The sequence below is a fragment of the Geotrypetes seraphini genome, chromosome 16 (genome assembly GCF_902459505.1).
Source record: "Geotrypetes seraphini chromosome 16, aGeoSer1.1, whole genome shotgun sequence".
In the NCBI taxonomy this organism is placed as follows: Eukaryota; Metazoa; Chordata; class Amphibia; order Gymnophiona; family Dermophiidae; genus Geotrypetes; species Geotrypetes seraphini.
Genome location: NC_047099.1, coordinates 18,699,631 through 18,724,232, shown reverse-complemented (window position 1 = coordinate 18,724,232; position 24,602 = coordinate 18,699,631). Strand labels below are relative to the sequence as shown.

Here is a 24,602-nt window from a genome sequence, read left to right as displayed (position 1 = left end):
GCAGCGTCCCGTTGGACTGGAAGACGGCTAACATCATTCAACTCCACAAGAAAGGCTCAAAGATGGAGGCAGCAAACTACAGACCAGTGTAAGAAATCAAAACTCATCTTTTAAAAAAACACTTCCCATCATTCTAACCTCACTCCTATAGCACTAGCATATTCTCTCATGAATACCACCACCACAGTAACGCCTAATCAATTCTTCAAACCATTTCCCCAATACATAGTCAGAAACCTAAACAAGAAATCACCGTCTGTAACCAGAAAACTGCTTCCTTCAACGTTGTGTAACTCTCTACTGTATCCCGAATGTATTGTTATTCATCATCGTAACCTGTTATATACTTGCTTCTTTGTTTTGTAATTCTCCTGGAAATGTCCAGACTACTAATTTGTAACCTGCTATATACTTGCTTCTTTGTTCTGTAACTCTCCTGGAAATGTCCGGACTACTAATTTGTAATCCGCTTAGAACCGCAAGGCACAGGCGGAATAGAAATCACTAATGTAATGTAATGAGTCTAACATCAATAGTGAGCAAACTAATGGAAACTCTAATCAAACGACAATTGGATAAGATCCTGAATGAGGAGAATCTACAGGATCCCCATCAACATGGATTTACTAAGGGGAGATCATGCCAATCCAACCTGATCAGCTTCTTTGACTGGGTGACGGGGAAGCTGGATGTTGGGGAATCCCTGGACATCGTATACCTGGACTTTACCAAAGCATTCGATAGCATACCACACCGCAGGTTGCTGAGCAAGATGAGTTCTATAGGATTGGGCGACACATTGACGAAATGGATTGGGAACTGGCTTGGAGGTAGGCTTCAAAGGGTAGTGGTGAACGGCACCCCCTCCGAAATGACAGAGGTGATCAGTGGAGTGCTCCTCCCGATCCTATTCAACATCTTTATGAGAGACTTGGCAGAAGGGCTTCGAGGTAAAATAACATTATTCGCCGATGATGCCAAATTAAGTAATGTATTGGGCAAATGCACAACGGACGAAGATTCAATGCCCGACAACATGATGCACGACCTACTCCTACTGGAGCGCTGGTCTAGGTCCTGGCAACTCAGCTTCAATGCCAAAAAATGCAAAGTAATGCACCTGGGCAGCCAAAATCTATGCAAGACTTATACCCTTAATGGCGAGATCCTAACAAGAACGGTAGCAGAACAAGACTTAGGGGTGATCGTCAGTGAGAACATGAAGGCTGTCAATCAAGTGGAGCAAGCTTCATCCAAGGCAAGACAAATCATAGGTTGCATACGCAGGGGTTTCGTCAGCCGTAAGCCGGAAGTCATTATGCCATTGTATAGATCCATGGTGAGGCCCCACCTGGAATACTGTGTGCAATTCTGGAGGCCTCATTATCGCAAGGATGTGCTGAGACTGGAGTTGGTTCAGAGAATGGCCACCCGGATGGTCCCAGGACTCAAGGATCTCCCATACGAAGAACGGCTAGACAAATTACAGCTATACTCGCTCGAGGAGCGCAGAGAGAGGGGAGACATGATCGAGACGTTCAAGTATCTCACGGGCCGCATCGAGGCGGAGGAAGATATCTTCTTTTTCAAGGGTCCCACGGCAACAAGAGGGCATCCGTGGAAAATCAGGGGCAGGAAACTGCGAGGTGACACCAGAAAATTCTTTTTCACTGAAAGGGTGGTTTGATCGCTGGAATAGTCTTCCACTGCAGGTGATTGAGGCCAGCAGCGTGCCTGATTTTAAGGCCAAATGGGATCGACACAAGGGATCTATTCACAGGGCAAAGGTAGGGGAGGGTTATTAGGGTGGGCAGTCTAGATGGGCCATGGCCCTTATCTGCCGTCTATTTCTATGTTTCTATGTACGTCGTTGCCCCGGGTCTGACTAGGCCAACGAGCCTCGCACGGCTGCAGTGACAGTCTTGCCTGTTACTGGATTCAAAAAGTGCGGTCGGGTGATTTCTATTACTGGCCCCCACCGTTGGTGCATTGAGTGCCTGGGAGCCGATCATCAGACTGAATCCTGCCCACGCTGTGCCGCGCTGTGCCATGGGCGCTTCGTAGGAGACGGGTGCAGATCCTCGAACTGTTTGGAGCCATGGATCCTTCGGCCGGGGCGGCCTCGACTCCAGCCTCGGCCTCGAAGGCCTCGACCTTGTCAAAGTTGCCCTCTTCCACCAAGGCTTCGGTTGTGACCCCGACGAAACCTATGGCCTCAGGTAAATCTCTTCTTCCTCCCTCAGGTTCGCTAGCGAAGAAGCCTTCCCTGGGGTCTCAGGGGGGTGCAGTGGGCCATCCCCTGTCGAGACATCCTTCTAAGCGTGCCTCCACATAATGGGAATACTCTTCACTGAGGTCGCCCTCGTTGGAGTACACTGCTGCACCTGGAAGACCTGATCCAATGGTCTCGGTGCCGATGTTCGAGGACATGCTGAAAGCCATCATGAAAACGCAGATCTCCTCGGTTCTGAGCCAGCTTGCTCCGGCCTCGACCTTGCTCTTGGTGGGCCAACCTGAGTGTCCACACAATGCCCCTCGGGGTCGGTCTCGATGGTCTCGCAGGCTCTCTTCTGCTGCTTCGAGGCTTGGGTCTCTGGCCCGTGTGCCTCATTCGAAGCACCTGACCGAGGCTGCTTCCTCTTCGAGGCTCTCGCCTCGCTGGGGTAGGTTCCCTGCCCTGCGGTCCTCGAGGTACTTCAAGGCTTTGGTGCGGTCGAGACGCACCTCTCATTCTTGAAGGCGGCCCTCCATGTCGGTCTCCCCGGGTCGAGGTAGGTCGAGGTCCCCTCGAAACCGTCAGGGAAGTTGGTCTCTTTTCCCATTCCTTGTACACCGGGTTCTTCTCCCGGTAGGATGCAGCATGGGCACTCTTCTACCTCCCCTGGGCTTCGGAGCAGGACATCCTCGTTGTCCTTTTCTTGAGACTCGGATATGCCTGCTTTCTATTCTAGGGAAGCGTCCCCGTCCTTTTCGGCGGCTCGATGTTCCGGGTCTTCCTCGCCTCAAGAGGTTCTTTCTTACTCTTGGACCACCTCCTTTGCTAGGTTTGTCTCGGACATGGGTAAGGCTCTTCAGCTGGACCTCCAGTCTGAATCCCGGTACACCCAGGAATACCTGGATGAGTTGGAGCTCCCTCATCATCCTAGGGAGTCCTTGTGGCTTCTTCTGAATCAGGTTCTGAATCAGACATCCCATCAGTCCCTGGTTGTGGTGTCCTCATTGAAAAAGTCTAACCCCTCCAGAGTTTACGCTACCGTCCCCCCGGGCAGCGAGGGTCGGACGATGGACAAGTTCGGTCGCCGGCTCTATCAGATCTCAATGATGACGAACCTTGTCCTTAATTATAATTTTACTTTCACCTCTTATCTCAAGCACTGCCTGAAAGTTCTGCAGTCTTTCCTCTCTGACTTGCCCTCTCGTCATCTCTGGCGTTCCGTCGCCTTCTAGAGACGCTGTCCCGAATCCATCTCTATAAGCTACAGACCACGTACGACGCCTTTGAGCTGTCGTCCCGGGTCACAGCCTTTGTGGTGGTGATGCGTTGCTTGACATGACTGCGCATCGTGGACATGGACCCCAATTTGCAGGATCGCCTGGCAAATTTTCCATATGTATGGATCAAGCTCTTTAATGACTCAATCGAGGCCGCTACAAAACACCTTTCAGAGCACGAGAGATCCTTTGCCTCCCTGGTGCGCCCTAAGGCGAAAGCCCTCCCCCCCTGATAAGCAGTATAAGCTTCATCCGCGGTGCTATCCACAGAAGTCCACCTCCTCAGCGGCTTCAGCAGCAGCAGCGTCCCTCCAAATCTCAGATGCCTGTGGCAGCGAAGCCGGCACCGTCCTTTTGACATTTCCAGTCAGAGCACGCCAGTGTCCTTCATTCATCAGCCTTACCCCCTGCCCATCGGGGGTCAGCTCCATCATTTCTATCATCAGTGGGAGTTGCTAACAACCAACTTCTGGATTCTCACCATAATTCGGGAGGGGTATTCTCTTCACTTTCGGCATGTGCCTCTGGTTCAGCCCCTATGCGAGTTTCCTTCTGACGGGTCGTTTCTTCCCCTCCTACTTCAGGAGGCCCAGGTATGCCAGCGGAACTTGGTGTTCTACTTCCGGTTTTTCCTGGTCCCCAAGAAAACCGGGGACTTGCGTCCAATTCTTGATCTGAGGGCTCTCAACAAATGCCTGGTCAAGGAAAAGTTTTGTATGCTTTCTCTTCTGACATTATACCCCCTAATGGATGAGGATCTGAAAGAGGCTTACACGCACATCCCAATTCATCCGGCCTCTTGCCAGTTCTTGACATTTCAGGTGGGGAATCTCTATCTACAGTACCGTGTTCTCCCCTTCCCCGAGGGTGTTCATGAAGTGTCTTGTGATGGTTGCCGCAGCCCTGCGGATGCAGGGTTTTCAGGTTTCCCCGTACCTCGACGACTGGCCCATCAAAGTGTCGTCTCGATCAGAGGTTATCTCAGCGACCCAAGAGACTATTCTGTTCCTTCAACGTCTGGGTTTCGAGATCAACTTCCCAAAATCCCAGTTATGTCCGTCCCAATCTCTCCAGTTCATCAGTTGGATACACTTTGTCTCCGCTCATTCCTGCCTCGACATTGTCAGAAGACTCTCACCCGCCTTTGCCAGAAGGTGTCTCTTCTTTTAACCATCTCGGCCAAGAGCATGATGATCCTGCTAGGGCACATGGCCTCCAACGTTCATGTGATGCCTTTTGTCAGACTTCACCTTCGCGTTCCGCAGTAGACCCTAGCCTCGCAGTGGGTCAGGATCGTGATCTGGTCTCTTGCCGGATTGAGGTGACTCCTTCCTTGAAACAATCTCTCTGCTGGTGGATGCGCTGTTCCAATCTTTCCAGAGGTTTTCTGTTTCATGCACCCCCCTCCCCCCCCCCGCGCAGAAGGTCCTGACAACAGACTCGTCCGCCTACGCTTGGTGGGGCTCAACTCAACGGCCTCCGGATGCAAGGCCCTTGGTCCAGTAAGGAGCGACGCTGTCACATCAATCTGTTAGAGCTTCGAGCAATCTTCAACACTCTCAAGGCTTTCCTTCACCTGCTTCGTGACCACGTGGTTCTCGTGCGGACAGACAACCAGATGGCCATGTGTTACATCAAGAAGGAGGATATGGGTTCCCTGTCTCTTTGCCAAGAAGCTCCGAGGCTTTGGGATTGGGCGATCAGTCACAACATCTTTCTCAGAGCGGTCTACATTCAGGCCCAGCAGAACTGCCTAGTGGACAATCTCAGTCGCCTTCTGTAACCTCACGAATGGTCCCTCAGTTCGTTGACTCTACGTCAGGTGTTCGCTCGGTGGGGGACCCCACAAGTAGATCTATTTGCATCCCCCCTCAACCACAAGTTGCCTCGATTCTGCTCCAGGATTTATTCTCCTCACCGACTCGAGGCGGATGCGTTCCTCCTGGACTGGATGGACCTGTTTCTCTATGTGTTCCCTCCCTTTCCTTTGATTCTGAAGACTCTAGTCACGCCACCATGATTCTAATAGCTCCTCGTTGGCCAGACAACCCTGGTTCTCCCTGCTGCTTCAACTCAGCACCAGGGAGCCTCTTCTTCTTCTGGTTTTTCCTTCTCTGCTTTTTCAGAGTCAAGGCTCTCTTCTTCATCCCAACCTTCAGTCCCTGCATTTGACAGCTTGGTTTCTCAGCACCTAACTGCCTCGTTCCAGTTCTCTCAAGCTGTTTGGGATGTTCTTGAGGCTTCCAGGAAATGGTCCATTCGCCAGTGTTATTCTCAGAAGTGGACCAGATTTTCCTCCTGGTGCCGCGTTTTGCCTCCTTGTCTTCCGTGCTGGACTATCTCTTGCACTTGTCTCAGTCTGGCTTCAAGTCATCTTCGATTCGAGTCCACCTCAGTGCCATTGCTGCTTTTCACCAGCCGCTGGAGGGGAAACCGCTCTCTGTTCATCCGGTGGTTTCATGGTTTATGAAGGGCCTTTTTAATTTTCATCCTCCTCTCAAACCTCCTCTGGTGGTTTGGGATCTTAATGCTGTCCTTGCTCAGTTGATGAGGCCTCCCTTTGAATTTATCGATCGGGCTCATCTGAAGTATCTCACTTGGAAAGTGGTGTTTCTTATTGCTCTCACGTCTGCTCACAGAGTCATTGAGCTGCAGGCTTTGGTGGAGGATCCCCCTTTCACCATTTTTCTCAGGCGCTGAACCATGCCGATGTCCTTGATTGAAGAAACACATAGTTCTTGTAAACAAGCCCAGAATCCACCTGGCAGGCAGCAGAGATGATTTTTCTTGCAGAAGATGGTTCATGCTTCTTGACATCAGTGAGAGAGAGGTGTGAGCAAGGAAGGAATCACCCCTACAGTTTCCCCCCTTGAAGTTGAAATCAGTTCAATGGAGTCTATTTCACTTTCAACCTAAGAGGAAAGGATCATCAAGACCCAAGGTGATACTATGAATGCATAAACAGCAAAACATAAGCAATACCGTAAAAATCAGCAATAAATCAAAGATATCAATAATCAATGTAAAAGAAGCATAAAGGCCAGGGCTAAAAGATAAGAAAACCCAAGCCAAGTAAATGATTACAAAATCACTGATAAATGGCAATACATGGTAAAATAAAAAATCATAACTAAAAGCAAGGCACAAAAAGTATGCCAAAGCAAAAGTTAATTGGTCTACAAGTTAAGTGCTAATTTTGACAATATCCATGCATACTATGAATATTTGAATCAATTGAAGAATTTCTAAAGCAAAGCCTATTGAAACAGTTGAAATTATTTATTAGACTATTAGATACAAAGTTTCCCATCTAGTCTCAGAGAGTGATCTGTTATAAACATCGCAATGACTGGAAAATTAACTCTTTCCACAAAGGTGGCTTTCAGCCTTCCTTTTTTGAGTTTCATATCTCTGAGCGGAGTATATATGATTTGACCACTCTCTGTAGACAGTATTCTATATTTGGAGTCAGGCTATTCGTATATATTGAGCTACTTTTCTGACTTCCTATTTCATTGTGATCCCTGGTTTTCTAAAGAAAGCAAAAGTTAAGACAGAAAAATCAAAATACAGCTAGCAAAATTACTCATTCATAGCCGCAATGTAATCATGCATTCTTAAGTCTAGAGGAGATGGTCTACGACGAATAAGACGTCGGAACTGGATGATCTCATAAATTGTGAAAACAGAGATCCAAAACAGGATAACCCACAGGATGATAAGAAGGTCAACACTGTAGGTATCAACAACTTCATGTACATTAGAGGAACCAACATAGTCCGCCACATGAAGGTTATCATTATCAACTTTCAGTTCAATAGTATGGGAAGGTTTAGCCAACAGGAACTGATCCATTTCAAGGGTAAAGTTGATGGGATGTCCACGGAAAATATCCAGGATTTCCAATTCCATCTCAGTAGTTGTAGTGTCCAGATAGAACAGAGAAAACCTCCCACAGAAACAAAAGCATAAGGTGGTACAGCAATCATACAGACATTGCAAGGTAAGGTAAAACGATTGGTCACATCATGTTTGGTATAGGTGACAGTAAGTTCAGTACAAGGAGTACTGATTAACCAAGCATTATTCACAATGGCCACAGTGGTGTCTGAAAAATCTTCGTACTTAGTCATGGTCATATGGCATTTCTCAGGAATAGCAATAGACAAACCACAAAGAGTTTCAGAGGTATCTTTCAGAAAGGGTTTACCAGGGCAAAGCCAATGAATATCTTTGACAAAGAGCCAAATTAGGGACCAAATGATGGTGTGGATTATCAGTATGGTAGGCTACATACTCTGGAGTGTCTACCTTCAAATGTAGGTTATCTTTCCAGGTACCCACATTGATTACATGTTTTAACTGGTAGACATTCTCAGGGAGAATAAAAAGGATATGTAAAACAAAGGCAAGTTCCATTCGTTCCACATCTACATATAAAGGAACTGCAGCTGGAAAGCAATTTGAATTTGGAAGGGTTCAAGAGGTATACGAGTAACTTTAGAAAAAAACCTCTCTAATTACATCAGAGAAAACCAAATACAGTGGAATATGACCCAACAGAAGATGACTAATACTGGTGTCAAGTTCACAGAAAAGATAAGTGATTTCTCTCATGGGATGCATAAATGTACGTTCATCATTCATCATGCCTTTTATTACAGATAATTCAGCAGCATTAAATTCGATCTTATGAGTATGCATGTTAACCAGAGTCACAGTGTCATGTAGAGTCTTGCCTTGAGCAATGAGTCTTTGCTGCTGGAAACTTACTTGGGACTGAATTTCATTCAAGTTAGTTTGGAACTGATCAACAGTAGCACGTAATTTATTGATGGAGACAGCATTGGCAATGGACATAGATGAGCCAAAGAGTAAACCAAACATAGTAACATAGTAGATGACGGCAAATAAAGACCCGAATGGTCCATCCAGTCACGTTTGGGTCTATCACGCTGAGGTTGTACCTGTGGTACCATCACTTTCTCAAGTTGACTCAGGATGCTTTGCACATTGGTGGTAGCATAACGCATATGGTCTAAATACCATAGTTGAGTACTCAGGGCATAGCAGAAAAGGGTCAAGTTGAAGTGCTTCCAGAAAACCTCATGAGGAGACAAGGAAATGAAGATTTTCTGAGTAACGATCTGAGAATCTTGGAGGATCACTCCCGACTGGGGACCAGGTTCGATCAATTTGGTACCAACTCCAATCAGCAGGGGAAACAGGAACAGCAGCATCAGACTTTGTTTCGCCATCTGATAAACATAACAGAAACAGACTATGCTGTTGTTGGGTTAGCATTAGGCATCACAACAATGGTTTCATTCTGGGCAAATTTACTGGGATGACATGCTCTCAGTTGGTTAATGTAGACCCATTTAAGGACATCGTCACCTTGAGAATTTGACTTGGTGCGAATTTGGTAGGCCACAGGTGAAGCCTTTTCCACTATAGGGAATGGACCATGCCAGCTTGGCAAAAATTTACTCTCTTTGGTCTTGGTTTTGCCAGAATTGTCGCCAATTTCATATTCCTGTGAGGTAGTCCTATGATCACAGTAGGCTTTTCTACCTTTAGCAGCAGTTTCCAGATTTTTCTGGGCAAAGGAAAATGCACCCTGTAAATGTTTATGTAAATGGGTGACATATTCATGGACAGTAGCAGCACTAGAAAGATTCACATCATTAGTTCTATACAAGAAATGAATTGGTAACATCATTTCTCTACCTGTCATCATTTCAAAAAGCGAGGTGTAGCATGAAAAGCCATCAGTACCAAAGGTAACTTCATGTCCCAATCCTACAGAGGGTCGGAGTAAAGGGCCAATATTCTGACTGGCGGGGAGTCACGAGCGGTGTGCCGCAGGGATCGGTGCTGGGGCGCTACTCTTCAACATATTTATCAATGACCTGGAAACGGAGGCAAAGTGTGAGGTTATAAAATTTGCAGACGATACCAAACTCTGCGCCAGAGTTAGGACCAGGGAGAAGTGTGAGGAACTGCAAAGGGACCTCGATAAGCTGGAGGACTGGGCAAACAAATGGCAAATGCGCTTTAACGTAGATAAATGCAAGGTCATGCACATAGGGAAAAAGAACCCGTTGTTCGAGTATAAAATGGGGGGGAGATTGCTGGAAGACACCGGACTTGAGAGAGACTTGGGTGTGCTAGTGGATCCATCCATGAAACCATCCGCACAGTGTGCAGCAGCCTCGAAGAAAGCCAACAGGATGCTGGGCATCATCAAGAGGGGCATATCAACCAGGACGCGGGAAGTCATCATGCCGCTGTATCGAGCGATGGTGCGCCCACATCTGGAATACTGCGTTCAATATTGGTCGCCGCACCTCAAGAAGGACATGGCAGTTCTTGAGAGAGTCCAAAGGAGGGCAACGAAACTGGTAAGAGGGCTGGAAAACTGCCCATATGCTGAGAGGCTGGATAAACTGGGGCTCTTCTCTCTGGAAAAGAGGAGGCTCAGGGGGGATATGATAGAGACCTTCAAAATACTTAGGGGCATAGAGAGGGTGGACAGGGACAGGTTCTTCAGACTAAAAGGGACGACAGGTACGAGGGGACACTCAGAGAAACTGAAGGGAGATAGGTTCAAATCAAATGCAAGGAAGTTTTTCTTCACCCAAAGGGTCGTGGACAAATGGAATGCGCCCCTGGAGGAAGTGATCCGGCAGAGTACAGTACAGGGATTCAAACAGGGATTGGACAGATTCCTGAGGGAAAAGGGGATCGTGGGGTACTGAGGGAGGTGCTGGGGTGTTGCATAAGTATAGACAGCTCACCAGGTCGTGCAGGTGCAAGGCCGGAGGGTTAGGACATTGATGGGAAGATAGGACTTCGATGAGAAACCTAGGGGGCAAGGGGGCCCCTTCTGGTGATTAAGGCAGGTCATGACCTGTTGGGCCTCCGCGGGGGCGGACTGCTGGGCGGGATGGACCTCTGGTCTGACCCGGCAGAGGCACTGCTTATGTTCTTATGTTCTTACCAGAGGTAGTAGACATCTTCAGGATATCTTCAGGATGATGATGATGGTATGATTTGCTCTTTCCACTTATCCCGATAATTAAGGGTGGTAAGCAATATGCAATTTACTTTTCACTCCAAGCATCTTACACATATGTTGCATCACATCAGCAGTGAAATGGGATCCTTGGTCTGAGTCCACTCGCATGGGCAACCCCCATCTACTGAACACGTGATTCAGTAGCAAGGTAGCGGTAATCTCTGCAGTACAATTGAGTGCAGGCAAGCACTCAATCCACTTGGTAAACAAGCAGGTGACAGTCAGCATGTACTTATTGCCACGGGAGGAACAGACCTCTGGGCTGATCCAATCAATCTGGATGTCGGACCAGGGCATGACCAAACCCTTCTTTCTCAAGGGTGCTCTTCTTTCTCAAGGGTGCTCGGTGAGTTGGTGTGGAGGGTTGAAATTGACAAGTCAAACAACCTATCGTATGTAACTGCAGATCTTGCCGCATATGAGGCCAGTAAGCCACTTGCTTCAGTGTCTCATAGATAACTTCTTCACCTCTATGTCCAGCACAAGGATCATCATGGGCATGTTGCAACATGATTTCTCGATATGCACGGGTACAACCCACTGCACAATACCATACTTACTCGTCCGATTGAGGAGGTCCTGGTGAATTGAGAATTTATCTCTGGAGGTGTGGAGTATCCTCAGTTCTTCATCCTTCTGTTCGTCTTCGGACAATGGATGTTCCTGTGGATTCTGTATGAAGTTATAAAGCTTTTCCAGGATAGGATCTTCTTTATGAGCAGTTACAAGATCAAAGGAAGGGACATCACTGCCCTGCTGCAATACAGGTGTTTGAGCTACCTGTTTCGCTTGGTGTCGAGTAATAGCATGCACCATCGAGAACAACTCTTCAGGGCATTGCCATAGTTCACCTGACAAAGCACCTTCTTTGGCCAGTTGATCCGCAAAGTCATTTCTGATCTTGTCAGGACTGTTAACCTTGGTGTGACCTTTCACTTTCTTCCAATAGATGGTCATGTCATTGTATCATACCAATTGATCTAAGGCTAGAATCAAGTCTCCATGATGGACAGGCTTTCCTTTGGAATTTAACATGTCCTTCTTTTTCTACACGGGTAAGTGAGACACAGAGTTCTGATGCACATAATCAGAATTTGTACAGATAATCAGTTCTGGGATCCCCTTCTGTACAGCAACCAAGGCTGCTACAATCTTCGCATATTGATTGGTTTTGGCACCCAATCAATACTTCAAGGTTTCAATAGGTGTGTGTGCATTCCATACCCCACCTATTCCTGCAACCAAATCATGGTCCAAAGCCTGGTGGAAGGCACAGCCATCCACGTAAACCTGAGGTATATTGACACAGAGCTGTTCATCATAAAGATGATGATGATAGGGTTATTCCTCTTATGGTGGAACATCAGTTTCCGGTATACCTGTAAAAGAATCTTGTTCTGTACAATCGTGCAATTCTGCTATTCCTTGGGCTATTGAGTTACGGTGTTTCAGAGCATACTTTACCTGTAAAGGCCATCCTTGGAGAGCCAAAGTCCATGAGACTATTCGGCTATTAGAGACACGACCAGTCTTGATCCTGTCACTACCCAAGAAACTAATGGGTTGATGACAAGTCTCTACAATCAGTTTCTCTCCTTGGATGTAACTCCGAAAATGTTGCAAAGCCCAAACAGTTGACAGTCGACAGCTTTCTCACAGTCAGAATACTTCTCTACATCCGTGAAGCCTTTGCTTGCATAGGCCACCACAAGCTTGTCAGAGTTGTATTTCTGGTACAGGATAATAATCAGAGTGTTTGGAGAATCCCAGGTCGATGAAAAATTCATGACCACTCTCGGGGTAAGCCAGACAAAGAAAGCGACCAAACTGATCTTTCATCTCTTGCATAGCATCTTCCTGTTCAGGACCCCAAGTCCAAGGTACATCCTTCTTTAGTAAGGCTACCAACGGTCTAGAGACCTCCGCATACTGATCTATGAACTCTCAAATAGTTGCATATCCCCAAAAAGGAACGAAGTTCCGTCAAATTGGTAGGTCTCCTCAACTGTTGTAGTGCCTGTATCCTTTTCTTCTGTGGTTGAAGACCTTCAAAGGAAATTTCATACCCTAGGTAGTTTAGAGATGTTCAGCACCATTGACCTTTGGCAAGGATCAATTTAGCTCCAGCATTCTGCAATTGTTGGAACACATGTTCTACCTCTTCCAGGTGTTTCTCAAAAGGTGGGACTCTTGATCAAGATGTCATCCACATAGACCAGAGTTCCTCAGGCTTCGGCATCTGGAAGGACTTTATGGAGAAATATATTGAACTCTGCAGGAGAGTTCAGAAAACCAAAAGGTGTTCTATTCCAAGTGTACTGTTTCTTCCCAAAGGTAAACGCTAGTTTGAATTGATCCGGAGGATGTACAGGGACTGTCTAAAATCCAGATGCTAAATCTAAGCTGGTAAAATACTTAGCTCCTTTGATGGTAGTCAAGTTCTGGTCCACAAGGGGGAATTATGTGTACTGTTACAAGGCCTAATGATACCTCTAGCTTCCAGGGTATCGAGGATCTCTTGTACGGACTCATACGAGGCCAAAGAAATTACATTACATTAGTGATTTCTATTCCGCCATTACCTTTCGGTTTAAATCTTATACTGACGCACAAAGACGGCCTTACTGTTTGGATCCGTAGGAATCTTTGTCACATGTAGGTCAGTCAGGCCAGTATCATAAGAATCCACTGCAAACAGGTCTTGATACTTGTACAACAACTGTGCTAACTGAGCCTTTTCTTCTTCAGCTAGGTCCACTTGTTCCTTTACCATGGCATCAAACTCAGAAAAAGGTTGGTAGGAGGAGATTTCCATTTGGTCTTCAATCTGTTCTTGAAGAGATGAAGATTCAATGGCATGCACAACTTTGGATTGGTCAGACAGAGCTAATTTCCTGGATAAAATCAAAAAGTCATTCTCCACTGTTACATGGGATGTCAATGCATCATATGGCCAGAGGAAGTCCAGTGAAATGAGTCCTCTTGGTGAGGTAAGAATATGGTCTGGCATGTCTCCCCCCTGGCAGGGGTCGACAAAGGAAGACAAACTGCCAAGAATAGGCAAAGTTACCTCAACATCAGGAAAAGATTCACCCACAAGAAAACCCAGAGGTTCTCCAGCAGAAAGTATAACTTGATTAGGTTGAGCATTGACAATCAAAACATTGAAAGAAAAGTTAGGTACTTCAAGACAAGGTAAAGCACCAAGAGACAGACCATGCTCTTGAAAAGAGGGATTTGGGTTGAAAAAGCCAATGTCGTCGAGCATGCGTTGACCATGAGCCAAACGAAGGGGCAGAGCAAAATTCTGTACAAGACCAGGAATCTTGACGTCTTCAGCACAGACTACGTCACAAACTTGAGGAAGAGGTTGTCCAGCCTTCAGACCATCCATGAGGTCCATGCCTTCTACCGGGGTGCCTTGCAATCTGCTCCAAAGCACACAGTTAACCAAATCAACAGACTCCTGGGCGAACAAGACAATCTGATCCCAAACACAATGCTGTGTGTAGGCCTCTCACCACCGAAAAGTGATGAGTGAAAGTCTTAGAACCCAGAGTCAGTGGAAGGCCACAAACCCCAACAAGAGGCTTGACACCCTGACCTGGTATAGGTAGGTAAATAGAGTGGCACCTAACAAATGGAACAGGTGTAGTTTGCTGAAGTTGATGGAAAAAGGATTCACTGATCATGGAAGTGTCACTACGTAGTAACACTTGAGCTTGAACCTGGACAGAACCGTGCAGGTGAACATCAACAGACAAGTCAGTATTATTCTGGTGAATGACAGCCAGTAGACGAGGATGAGAAGTCAGAGAACTGGAAACAGATGAGGTTGGTTCTTGGACGGTGGGTCCGGCATGGGGAATGTAGACTTCAGAACAATCTCCAAATGGTCAGCCTGGAGAACAATGTCAGATATCTGTTCCTTGGGAACATTGACAATCTCAAGGCCTTTGGGACCCCCCTCTGGAGTGTTGGAATACTATAGCTCCAAGATGTGTGGATCCGCTGAATGCAGGAAATTTATTCGAATTGAAGAATCTTTTCTCTCCACAGTGCTGGCGACCTGGGACCAGTGTGCAGTCTGCACCTTCCCATAAGGAAGAGGATGCGTAACCTGTGCTCAGATAACTTCTTGGATGTAATCCAAAATAGGTCTCAATCTCTTCAAAAGGTCGTTTCCAATCAAAAATTCCTCTCCTGGACTAGTGGTGATAATCACTGGATGTTTGACAGTCATTTTGCCTAACTGCAACATAAGCCAGGTTTGACCAACTGTCTCAATGTTCTGCTGACCATAAGCAATTAAAGACAAATTGCAGGGAATAATTTTCAGTGGAGTCTGGGTACCCAGGGTAGCATTCAAATGGTGGAACAGTCCTTCAGTGATCAAAGTCACTTTGGAAGCCATGTCAAGTACACCTGGATAGGACATCACCTGTTGGAGAAGCAAAGGTGTGGTATACCATTGATCCATAGGCGTGAGCCTACCCAAGAAATACTTGTATGACTTAATGAAATCCCACGAAGGAAGCCACTCTGTGTCCTCAGACAATGCACTGAAAATAACTGGTCAATATCTTGTGTGGCATCAGAAGATGTTGTTTGGACAGAAGGTACAATTACTGGTGGAGGACATTTCTGCGGAAGTAGTCATACTTGATCTTCCGATGGAATCTGTGTATGATAGAGCGGTTTAAAAGAAAAAGCCTCTCGTGATTGTGCCTGAGTATTATTCACAGACACAGTGTTGTTATGTGAATTCTGTGGAACTGGTTTGTGCACAGGTTGAGATGTTTTTGGTTCTCTGGTGCCATCTATTGGATGTTTAGGCTCACCAGAGTCTGACTTTACTGGGCGTGTCTGAGAATCAGTGAGTCAGGTGACATCACAGGAAGTGGAAGTAGACCTTACTGGGCGTGTCTGAGAATCAGGAAGTCTCATGTCCTCTTCTGACCTGCCTAGGCCCCCCTTCACGTGATGCTAGTGGCAAAGATTTCTCAAGGCAGGGCTTGGCACTGACTAACAAATCATCAACAGCAGAATCGGAAGACTCAAACAAACCCTTTACCCCCTCCCCTCTAGAGCCGAAGGACATATGGGCATCAGCTCTGGGCACAGGGACAGTCAGTGGCACGGGCATAGCAGGCGAAGAGAGAGTGGCCGGAGTTAGGCATTCCACTTAATCTCTCAACCTAGCTACAGTGCCCTGGAGGTCCAGCAAAGTATTTAACAAGTCATCCCTTTGCTGGGATACCGATACAAAATCTATACGTAAAGCATTACATGCAGACTCCACACGTGTAAAAGAATCAGTAAGAGTTTGAACAGTTAACTTTTTAGCTGACAATTGTTCTTTGGAAACAAATAAATCATCGTGTACAGCACATAAGACCCTATCAGCCTGGGCAGCCCGGTCATTAAACAGTCTCTCTGCAGAAAACAGTTCCTCACTAACCCAGAAGAATCTTTCATATCATCCAGATCCTTATGAGCAGCTAGTAAAGCCTCGGAATGTTTTTTAGAATTCACATGCATTTTCTCACAAATAGTAAGTAAAGTCTGTTCCAAGTCAGCTTTTTGCTCATGGAGATGTGTGAGATGTGAAATTAACGACGGACAATGGCCACAAGCAGAAGCAGCAGGAGCTGGGCGTGCATCCAAAAGTGCTTTTGCCTTTTCCAATTCAGCTTGTAAATCAGAGCAATGTTTCTTAAGGGCAGACAGAGTGTTATCAAACTCGGAATGTTTATTCTGGCATGTAGATGCGAGAATCTCAAAAGCATCACTACGGGCATGCTCATTCTGCAATTCCTTTTTACAAGCATCTAATTGCTCACAGAGGGTTATTTTAAACTGTCGCGTTTGAGATAATGCAGTCGACACAGAATGTTTAAATGTTATCAGAGAGCATATCAGCTCAGCATAGTGCTCCCCTGTGGGCTTAGATTTCACTTGCAAAAGTCTTTGCAACACAGAACAGTACGCCGCAGAGATCTCTTCTAAATCCGGAGGCAGTAAACATGCCAGACTAGCAAAATAGGATTCAGTGTCAGCCTGTTTCAACGATGTAACAGCTAGCTTCTTAAAAACCTCTTTTTCTAAAAAGAGCCATGAAATCTGAGTATCAGAATTGTCAGACATGGTCAGAAAGACGCAAAGAAGGTACAAAAATCCTTGGATTAGAGCCCCCAATACTGTAGGTAGATTTATGGTTATAACAAATTAGTGCTACATAAACAAGTCACGTGCAAATCTAGTTTCTAGGGCAACCCATAAACACCTTATCCAGGGTTCGGATTTTTGCCTACTTATACGACTACAAAGACCAGAGCTATATGAAATATTTTTATTATAGAAAAATATAATTCACAAGCCAGCAATAAATAATAACTAAATATTGTTCATAAAATATCTGAACACATATATATATCTCATTACATAATTATTACACAATAATCCCTAAGTAAATGAGTAAATCTAAATCTAATCTAATCTAAATATAACTAATTCTTACACACTAGGTAATTCCTTATAATAATAAATTCCTGATTATAGCAGCAATCTAAAAATAGCTTATCACCATGGGACCTTAACTCTCCTTATCCCAAAACAATAGAATTTTATCTAGCCGAGCTGATAAAATAGAAAATTCCTTATTCTCACCCCTTTAAGATTATGCCTTCTCAGAACAGGGAGATGGAATTCATCTGTTTTCTTCAGCGCAGCACATGTGAAAATTCCTTCGTGTTAGATAGGGCAATTTGTCACTGTAGCAAGCTGTAAGATATATGTGTTAAAGTTCCTTATATGATGTAAATCTGTTTCAAAAGCAGTTCTTTGTTTTCAGTCTCATCTGAGTGCTAAGTCACAAGAGGTACTTATCGGTTTTAATTATTAGAAGGGGTGTGTAGAGAAACCTATGCGAAGATCCAAGCTTCCTTACATCCCAGCATAGACTGCTCATTAATTAGACACTGTCTCCTTAGTTTTCATCAGATGACCTCCCTCAGACCAATCCAGAAACAACCCCAATTAAAAGCCTTTTTGTGTATATTCATAGATGCTGACAGAGGCAGCAATGGTCCCATCTTCTTGCAATAAATGTTCTATAAGAGAAATATTGAAAATGTGAAACAGATGTCACTTCCACACCCCTTTCTATAGACTCACACTTGCCAAAAGTTTCTTCAATATTCACCAACCCTCAGAAATGCCACCACGATACTCAAAACATTTCACTGTATCTGGCTTCACGCACTATATCTTCACTGGGTCCAACTTTTCTAACTGCCTTAGTAGAATTGTTTTTTAAGTTAGAAATGGTTGTTTAAAAACAATTCAACTAAGGCAGTTAGAAAAGTTGGACCCAGTGAAGATATAGTGAGTGAAGCCAGATACAGTGAAATGTTTTGAGTATCGTGGTGGCACTTCTGAGGGTTGGTGAATATTGAAGAAACTTTTGACAAGTGTGAGTCTATAGAAAGGGGTGTGGAAGTGACATCCGTTTCACATTTTCAATATTTCTCTTATAGAACATTTATTGCAAGAAGATGGGACCATTGCTGCCTCTGTCAGCATCTACTGAAGTCAGAGGAAGAGTTGTGGGTGAAATGGAAAGAGGGAAAGAGAGAGAATGCTGCATAGCATCTTGGTTCACAAGGCTGTCTTTGTTGAACAGGATGTGAAGCAAAGAAGTCAGGCCTGTAAAGATAGGAACTGGCAAAAAAAGAGCCTTGAGTTTGGGATGGCAAGCAATATTTGAGGGGGAGGGCATTTGCCTTCCTATGCCCCCCCCCCCTCGGGGAGCAATGCCTATGCAGGTATTGTGGTAGTGAAAGTTTTAAATGACTATGGGACTTTACAGCAGCAATATAAAATGTATATTTTTAAGTTGAGGGCTACAAGACTTTTGCTAGTGCAACAAAATGTTGAAGAATATACAATTGAGGCAATGTGGAGATTAAAGATTATTCATTTAAATTTGCTAATGTTGATATAATGGTTTGCATCTGCGTTAAGATCAGACCTAGGAACCAAAATAGCTTCTTTCATAAGAACATAAGAACATAAGAAGTTGCCTCCGCTGAGGCAGACCATAGGTCCATCCTGCCCAGCGGTCCGCTCCCACGGCGGCCCATCAGGCCCATCGCCTGAGTAGTGGTCTATATCTATCTATACCCTTCAATCCCTTTTTCTTCTAGGAATCTATCCAAACTTTCTTTGAAACCATTTAATGTTTTCTTGTCTACAACAGCCTCTGGAAGCACGTTCCATGTATCCACCACCCTCTGAGTGAAAAAGAACTTCCTAGCGTTTGTTGTAAACCTGTCCCCTTTCAATTTCTCCGAGTGCCCCCTTGTACTTGTGGTGGTCCTTAATTTGAAAAATCTGTCCCTGTCTACTTTTTCTATGCCCTTCAGGATCTTGAAGGTTTCTATCATGTCTCCTCTAAGTCTCCGCTTTTCCAGTGAGAAAAGTCCCAACTGCTTCAACCTGTCGGTATATGGGAGATTTTCCATTCCCTTTATCAGTTTAGTTGCTCTTCTCTGTACTCCCTCAAGTACTGCCATGTCCTTCTTGAGGTACGGCGACCAGTACTGGACACAGTACTCCAGATGCGGCCGCACCATTGCACGATACAGCGGCATGATGACTTCCTTCGTCCTGGTCGTAATACCCTTCTTAATGATACCCAACATTCTGTTAGCTTTCTTTGAGGCTGTAGCGCACTGCGCCGATGCCTTCAGTGTTGCGTCTACCATCACTCCCAGGTCTCTCTCCAGGTTACTGACCCCTAGCGGTGTTCCCCCCATTCTGTATGTGAACATCGGGTTCTTTTTCCCCACGTGCATGACCTTGCATTTCCCTATGTTGAAGCTCATTTGCCATTTTTCGGCCCACTTTTCCAGCTGCGTTAGATCATTTTGGAGATTTTCGCAGTCTCCCCTGGTTTGAGCCCTGCTGTATAGTTTGGTGTCATCTGCAAATTTAATAACCTCACACTTGGTTCCCGCCTCTAGGTCGTTTATGTAGATATTGAACAGGAGCGGTCCCAGCACCGACCCCTGCGGAACTCCGCTCGTGACCCCTTTCCAGTCTGAGTAATGGCCCTTTACGCCAACCCTCTGTTCCCTGTTCGCCAGCCAGTTTTTGATCCATCGGTGGATCACCCCTTGTACCCCGTGGTTCCATATCTTCTTAAGCAGCCTTTCGTGTGGTACCTTGTCGAAGGCTTTTTGGAAGTCAAGGTAAATGATATCTATAGATTCCCCTTTATCCACCTGGCTGTTTACCCCCTCGAAGAAGTGCAATAAGTTTGTGAGGCATGACCTACCCTTGCAGAAGCCATGCTGACTCGGTTTTAGCTGCTCATTGTTTTCGATGTGTTCACAGATGATGTCCTTAATCAGTGCCTCCATCATCTTTCCTGGGACTGAGGTCAGGCTCACTGGCCTGTAGTTTCCTGGGTCTCCCCTTGAGCCCTTCTTGAAGATGGGCGTGACATTTGCTATTTTCCAGTCCTTCGGGATCTCTCCGGTTTTTAAGGATAGGCTGTATATTTGTCGAAGTGGCTCCGCTATTTCGTTTTTTAGTTCCTTGAGTACCCTTGGGTGAATGCCGTCCGGACCTGGAGATTTGTCGCTCTTTAGTCTGTCTATCTGCTTGAGTACATCTTCTTGGCTTACCTCTAAATTGACCAGTTTTACATCTTGGTCTCCTTTTCCGCTCTCTTCAGGTTCTGGGATGTTAGTTATATCTTCCCTCGTGAAAACTGACGTGAAGAACTCATTTAACCTGTCAGCTATTTCTTTCTCTTCCTTTACCACTCCCTTCCTGTCTCCATCATCCAATGGTCCCACTTCTTCTCTTGCCGGTTGCTTCCCCTTGACGTATCTGAAGAACGACTTGAAGTTTGTTGCTTCCTCTGCCAGTCTCTCTTCATATTCTCTTTTTGCTTTTCTAACCGCTCGGTGACACTCCTTCTGGTGTTCTTTGTGCACTTTTTGGTTCTCCTCTGTTTTGTCTTTTTTCCATTTTCTGAACGATGCTTTCTTGTCGCTTATCGCCTTCTTCACTGCATTTGTTATCCACACTGGGTTTTTTGTTCTGTTTTTTTTGCACCCTTTCCTGAACTTGGGGATGCACAGGTTTTGCGCTTCGTGCACAGTTCCCTTGAGTAAGGTCCAGGCTTTTTCTACGGAATCCATCTTCCCTATGTTACCTTTGAGTTTTTTTCCCACCATTTCCCTCATGGCATCATAATTTCCTTTTTTGAAGTTGAGTGCTGTCGTTGTGGTTCTTTTCCCCTTTGATGATCCAATTTCTAGCCTGCACTGGATCGTGTTGTGATCACTGTTACCTAGCGGGGCTAATACTGTCACCTCCTTTGCTGGCCCCTCTAGTCCGTTGAAGATTAGGTCAAGAGTGGCGTCACCCCGTGTTGGTTCCTTGACCAGTTGCTCCATGAAGCAGTCCCTCATGACCTCTAGGAATTTGGTCTCCCTTGCGCAGTTTGAGTGCCCAATACTCCAGTCTATCCCTGGATAGTTGAAGTCCCCCATCACCATCACCTTTCCGCTTCTGCATACCTGCCTCAGTTCTGTCTCCAGGTCCTGGTCGATTTCTTCAGGTTGTCCTGGTGGGCGGTAGTACAGACCCATTTTAATGTCTGCCCCAGTTCCTCCCTGTAGCTTAACCCATAGTGATTCCAAGCCATCCGCCTGAACTGTTGTTTCCATCCTGGTTGAGGGTATGGAGTCTTTTACGTACAGCGTTTCATTTTATAGTAAAAGCTTATGCATATAGAATAAGAAATTTTGACGAGTTTCTTGAAAGGATTATGATCTTTGTAAAATAATTTTGTGTTCTAGAGCTGGACATACAACAAGATTTGTTCCTGGATTGCTAAAGCTTATGTGGAAGATTTAGATATCAACCAAAAATTTGATATTGATGGAAATATAGAAGATCTCGTTCTTATATATGGAAGTGTAGAAGATTGCCAACGGCAGGTGGTTTACTATGCACCCTGCATTATACCAAAATTATCCCATCAGGTAAGGGAACTTTTCTTCCTCCACATCAGTGTGTCTCAAACTTTTTTTTAGCTCTGGCACACTAAACAGAGCAAATGTTTTTCGTGGCATATTAAATGGAAAAAATGTTTTTTTTGCTGCACATTATAATTGAAATTATAAAATTGCAAAACCAACAAAAAATTAGATTTGAGAGTTATTTATTTAAAGTTCTTTAAGCTAATTGTAACAACGGTGAAACTAAAGTAGATAGAATAGAATTGCTAATCAATGGAAGTGCTTATTTTTTAGTACAAATTAACTCAAAATTTGAACATAAGAATAGCCTTACTGGGTCAGACCAATAGTCCATCAAGCCAGGTAGCCCATTCTCATGGTGGCCAATCCAGGTCATTAGTACCTAGCCAAAACCCAAGGTGTAGCAATATTCCATGCTACCAATACAGGGCAAGTAATGGCTTCCCCCATGTCTTTCTCAGTAACAGACTATGGACTTTTCCTCTAGGAACTTGTACAAACCTTTCTTAAAGCCAGCTATGCTATCTACTCTTACCACATCCTCTGGCAACGAATTCCAAAGCTTAAATTTTCTCTGAGTGAACAAAAATTTCCTCCTATTGGTTTTAAAAGTATTTCCCTGTAACTTCATCGAGTGTCCCCTAGTCTTTGTAATTTTTGACTCCACTCAGGATTTTGTAGACTTCAATCAAATCTCCCCTTAGCCGTCTCTTTTCCAAACTGAAGAGCCCTAACCACTTTAGTCTTTCCTCATACGAGAGGAGTTCCATCCCCTTTACCATCTTGGTCGCTCTTCTTTGAACCTTTTCTAGAGCCACTATATCTTTCTTGAGATAAGGAGACCAGAAGTGAATGCAATACTCCAAATGAGGTTGCACCATGGAGCGATACAAGGGCATTAAGACATTCTTAGTCTTGTTAACCATCCCTTTTTTAATAATTCACAGCATCCAGTTTGCTTTTGTAGCTGCCGCCGCACACTGGGCAGAAGGTTTCATCGTACTGTCTACAATGACACCAAGATCCTTTTCTTGGGCGCTAACCCCCAAGGTGGACCCTAGCATCATAGAAACATAGAAAGGTGACGGCAGAAAAGGGCTATAGCCCACCAAGTCTGCCCACTCTACTGACCCGCCCTATCAAGTCTGAGTGTCTTGCTAGGCCTCTGTAGGGATCCCACGTAGATGTCCCATTTATTCTTAAAGTCAAGCACGCTGTTGGCCTTGGCCACCTGCTCCGGAAGCTTATTCCAGTGCCCTATCACTCTTTCCGTGAAGAAATACTTCCTAATGTCACCCCTAAATTTCCCTCCTCTGAGTTTGAGCGGATGCCCTCTTGTGGCCGAGGGTCCCCTGAGTAGAAAGATGTCATCTTCTACCTCGACATGACCAGTGATGTATTTAAACGTTTCAATCATGTCTCCCCTCTCCCTGCGTTCCTCCAGAGTGTAGAGCTGCAGTTTATTCAGTCTCTCCTCATACGAGAGACCCTTGAGCCCCGAAATATTCCTAGTGGCCATCCGCTGAACCGACTCGACTCTAAGCACATCTTTGCGGTAATGTGGCCTCCAGAACTGCACACAGTACTCCAGGTGAGGTCTTACCATGGTTCTGTACAGTGGCAATATGACCTCAGGTTTCCTGCTTACGAAACTTCTATTGATACATCCCATCATTTGTCTTGCCTTGGATGATGCTTTTTCCACCTGATTTGCAACCTTCATGTCTGCACTGATGATCACTCCCAAGTCTCGCTCAACTATCGTCCTGGTCAACGTTTCTCCATTTAAGGTGTAGGTTTTGCATGGATTCCTGCTACCGAGGTGCATGACCTTACATTTCTTGGCGTTGAAGCCCAGCTGCCATGTTGAGGACCAGTTCTCCAATGTAAGCAGGTCCTGCGTCATACAATCCTGCAAATCATTTTCCCTTACTATATTGCATATTTTGGCGTCATCGGCGAATAATGTTACTTTACCCTGAAGCCCTCGTGTCAAGTCCCCTATGAATATGTTAAAAAGGAGTGGACCCAGGACTGAGCCCTGCGGGACTCCGCTGATCACTTCCGATGTTTCAGAGAAGGTGCCATTGACCACCACTCTTTGAAGTCTACCACTCAGCCAATCCCTGACCCAAGTAGTTAGCGTCTCACCTATCCCCATTGATTTCATCTTGCTTAAAAGCCTGCGGTGTGGGACACTGTCAAAAGCTTTACTAAAATCCAAGTTATTTGGGTTATTCTTCCCAATGTGCATCACTTTGCATTTGTCCACATTAAATTTCATCTGCCACTTGGACACCCAGTCTTCCAATTTCCTAAGATCCGCCTGCAATTTTTTACAATCAGCATGCGTTTTAACAACTTTGAACAGTTTAGTGTCATCTGCAAACTTAATCACCTCACTCGTTCCAATTTCCAGATCATTTATAAATAAGTTAAATAGCACTGGTCCCAGTACAGATCCCTGTAGTATTCCACTGTTTACTCTCTTCCATCGAGAAAAATGACCATTTAACCCTACCCTCTGTTTTCTATCTGATAACCAATTCCTAATCCACAACTGAATTTTGCCACCTATCCCATGCCTCTAATTTTTTCAGGAGCCTCTCGTGAAGAACTTTATCAAAAGCTTTCTGAAAATCTAGTTACACTATATCAACCAGCTTATCTTTATCTACATGTTTATTCACACCTTCAAAGAAGTCAAGCAAATTTGTGAGGCAAGTTCTTCCTCAGTTGAACCCATGCTGATTCTGTCTCATTAAATCATGTTTGTCTATGTGTTCCACAATTTTATTTTTTATAATCGTTTCTACCATTTTGCCCGCACCAAAGTGAGGCATACCGGTCTTTAATTTCCCAGATCTCCCCTGGAGCCCTTTTTAAAAATTGACGTAACATTGACAACCCTCCAATCTTCAGGTACTACAGACGATTTTAGCGACAGGTCACTAACAGCAGGTCAGCAA

General features: G+C 45.1%; 1 protein-coding gene across 12 annotated transcripts in view; it reads left to right on the top strand.

Annotated features, from left to right (window-relative positions):
- Positions 1–24,602, top strand: part of LOC117350768 (sodium/hydrogen exchanger 10-like) — a 753,575-nt gene that overhangs the window by 657,995 nt on the left and 70,978 nt on the right. For 11 of the 12 annotated variants that reach the window (XM_033925346.1, XM_033925349.1, XM_033925353.1 and 8 more), the window contains one exon: positions 21,451–21,636. The exons of the other annotated variant lie outside the window; for it this stretch is intronic. In XM_033925346.1, coding sequence (XP_033781237.1) covers positions 21,451–21,636 — 186 coding nt within the window. The remainder of the gene's footprint in view (positions 1–21,450; positions 21,637–24,602) is intronic. 12 annotated transcript variants of the gene reach the window in all.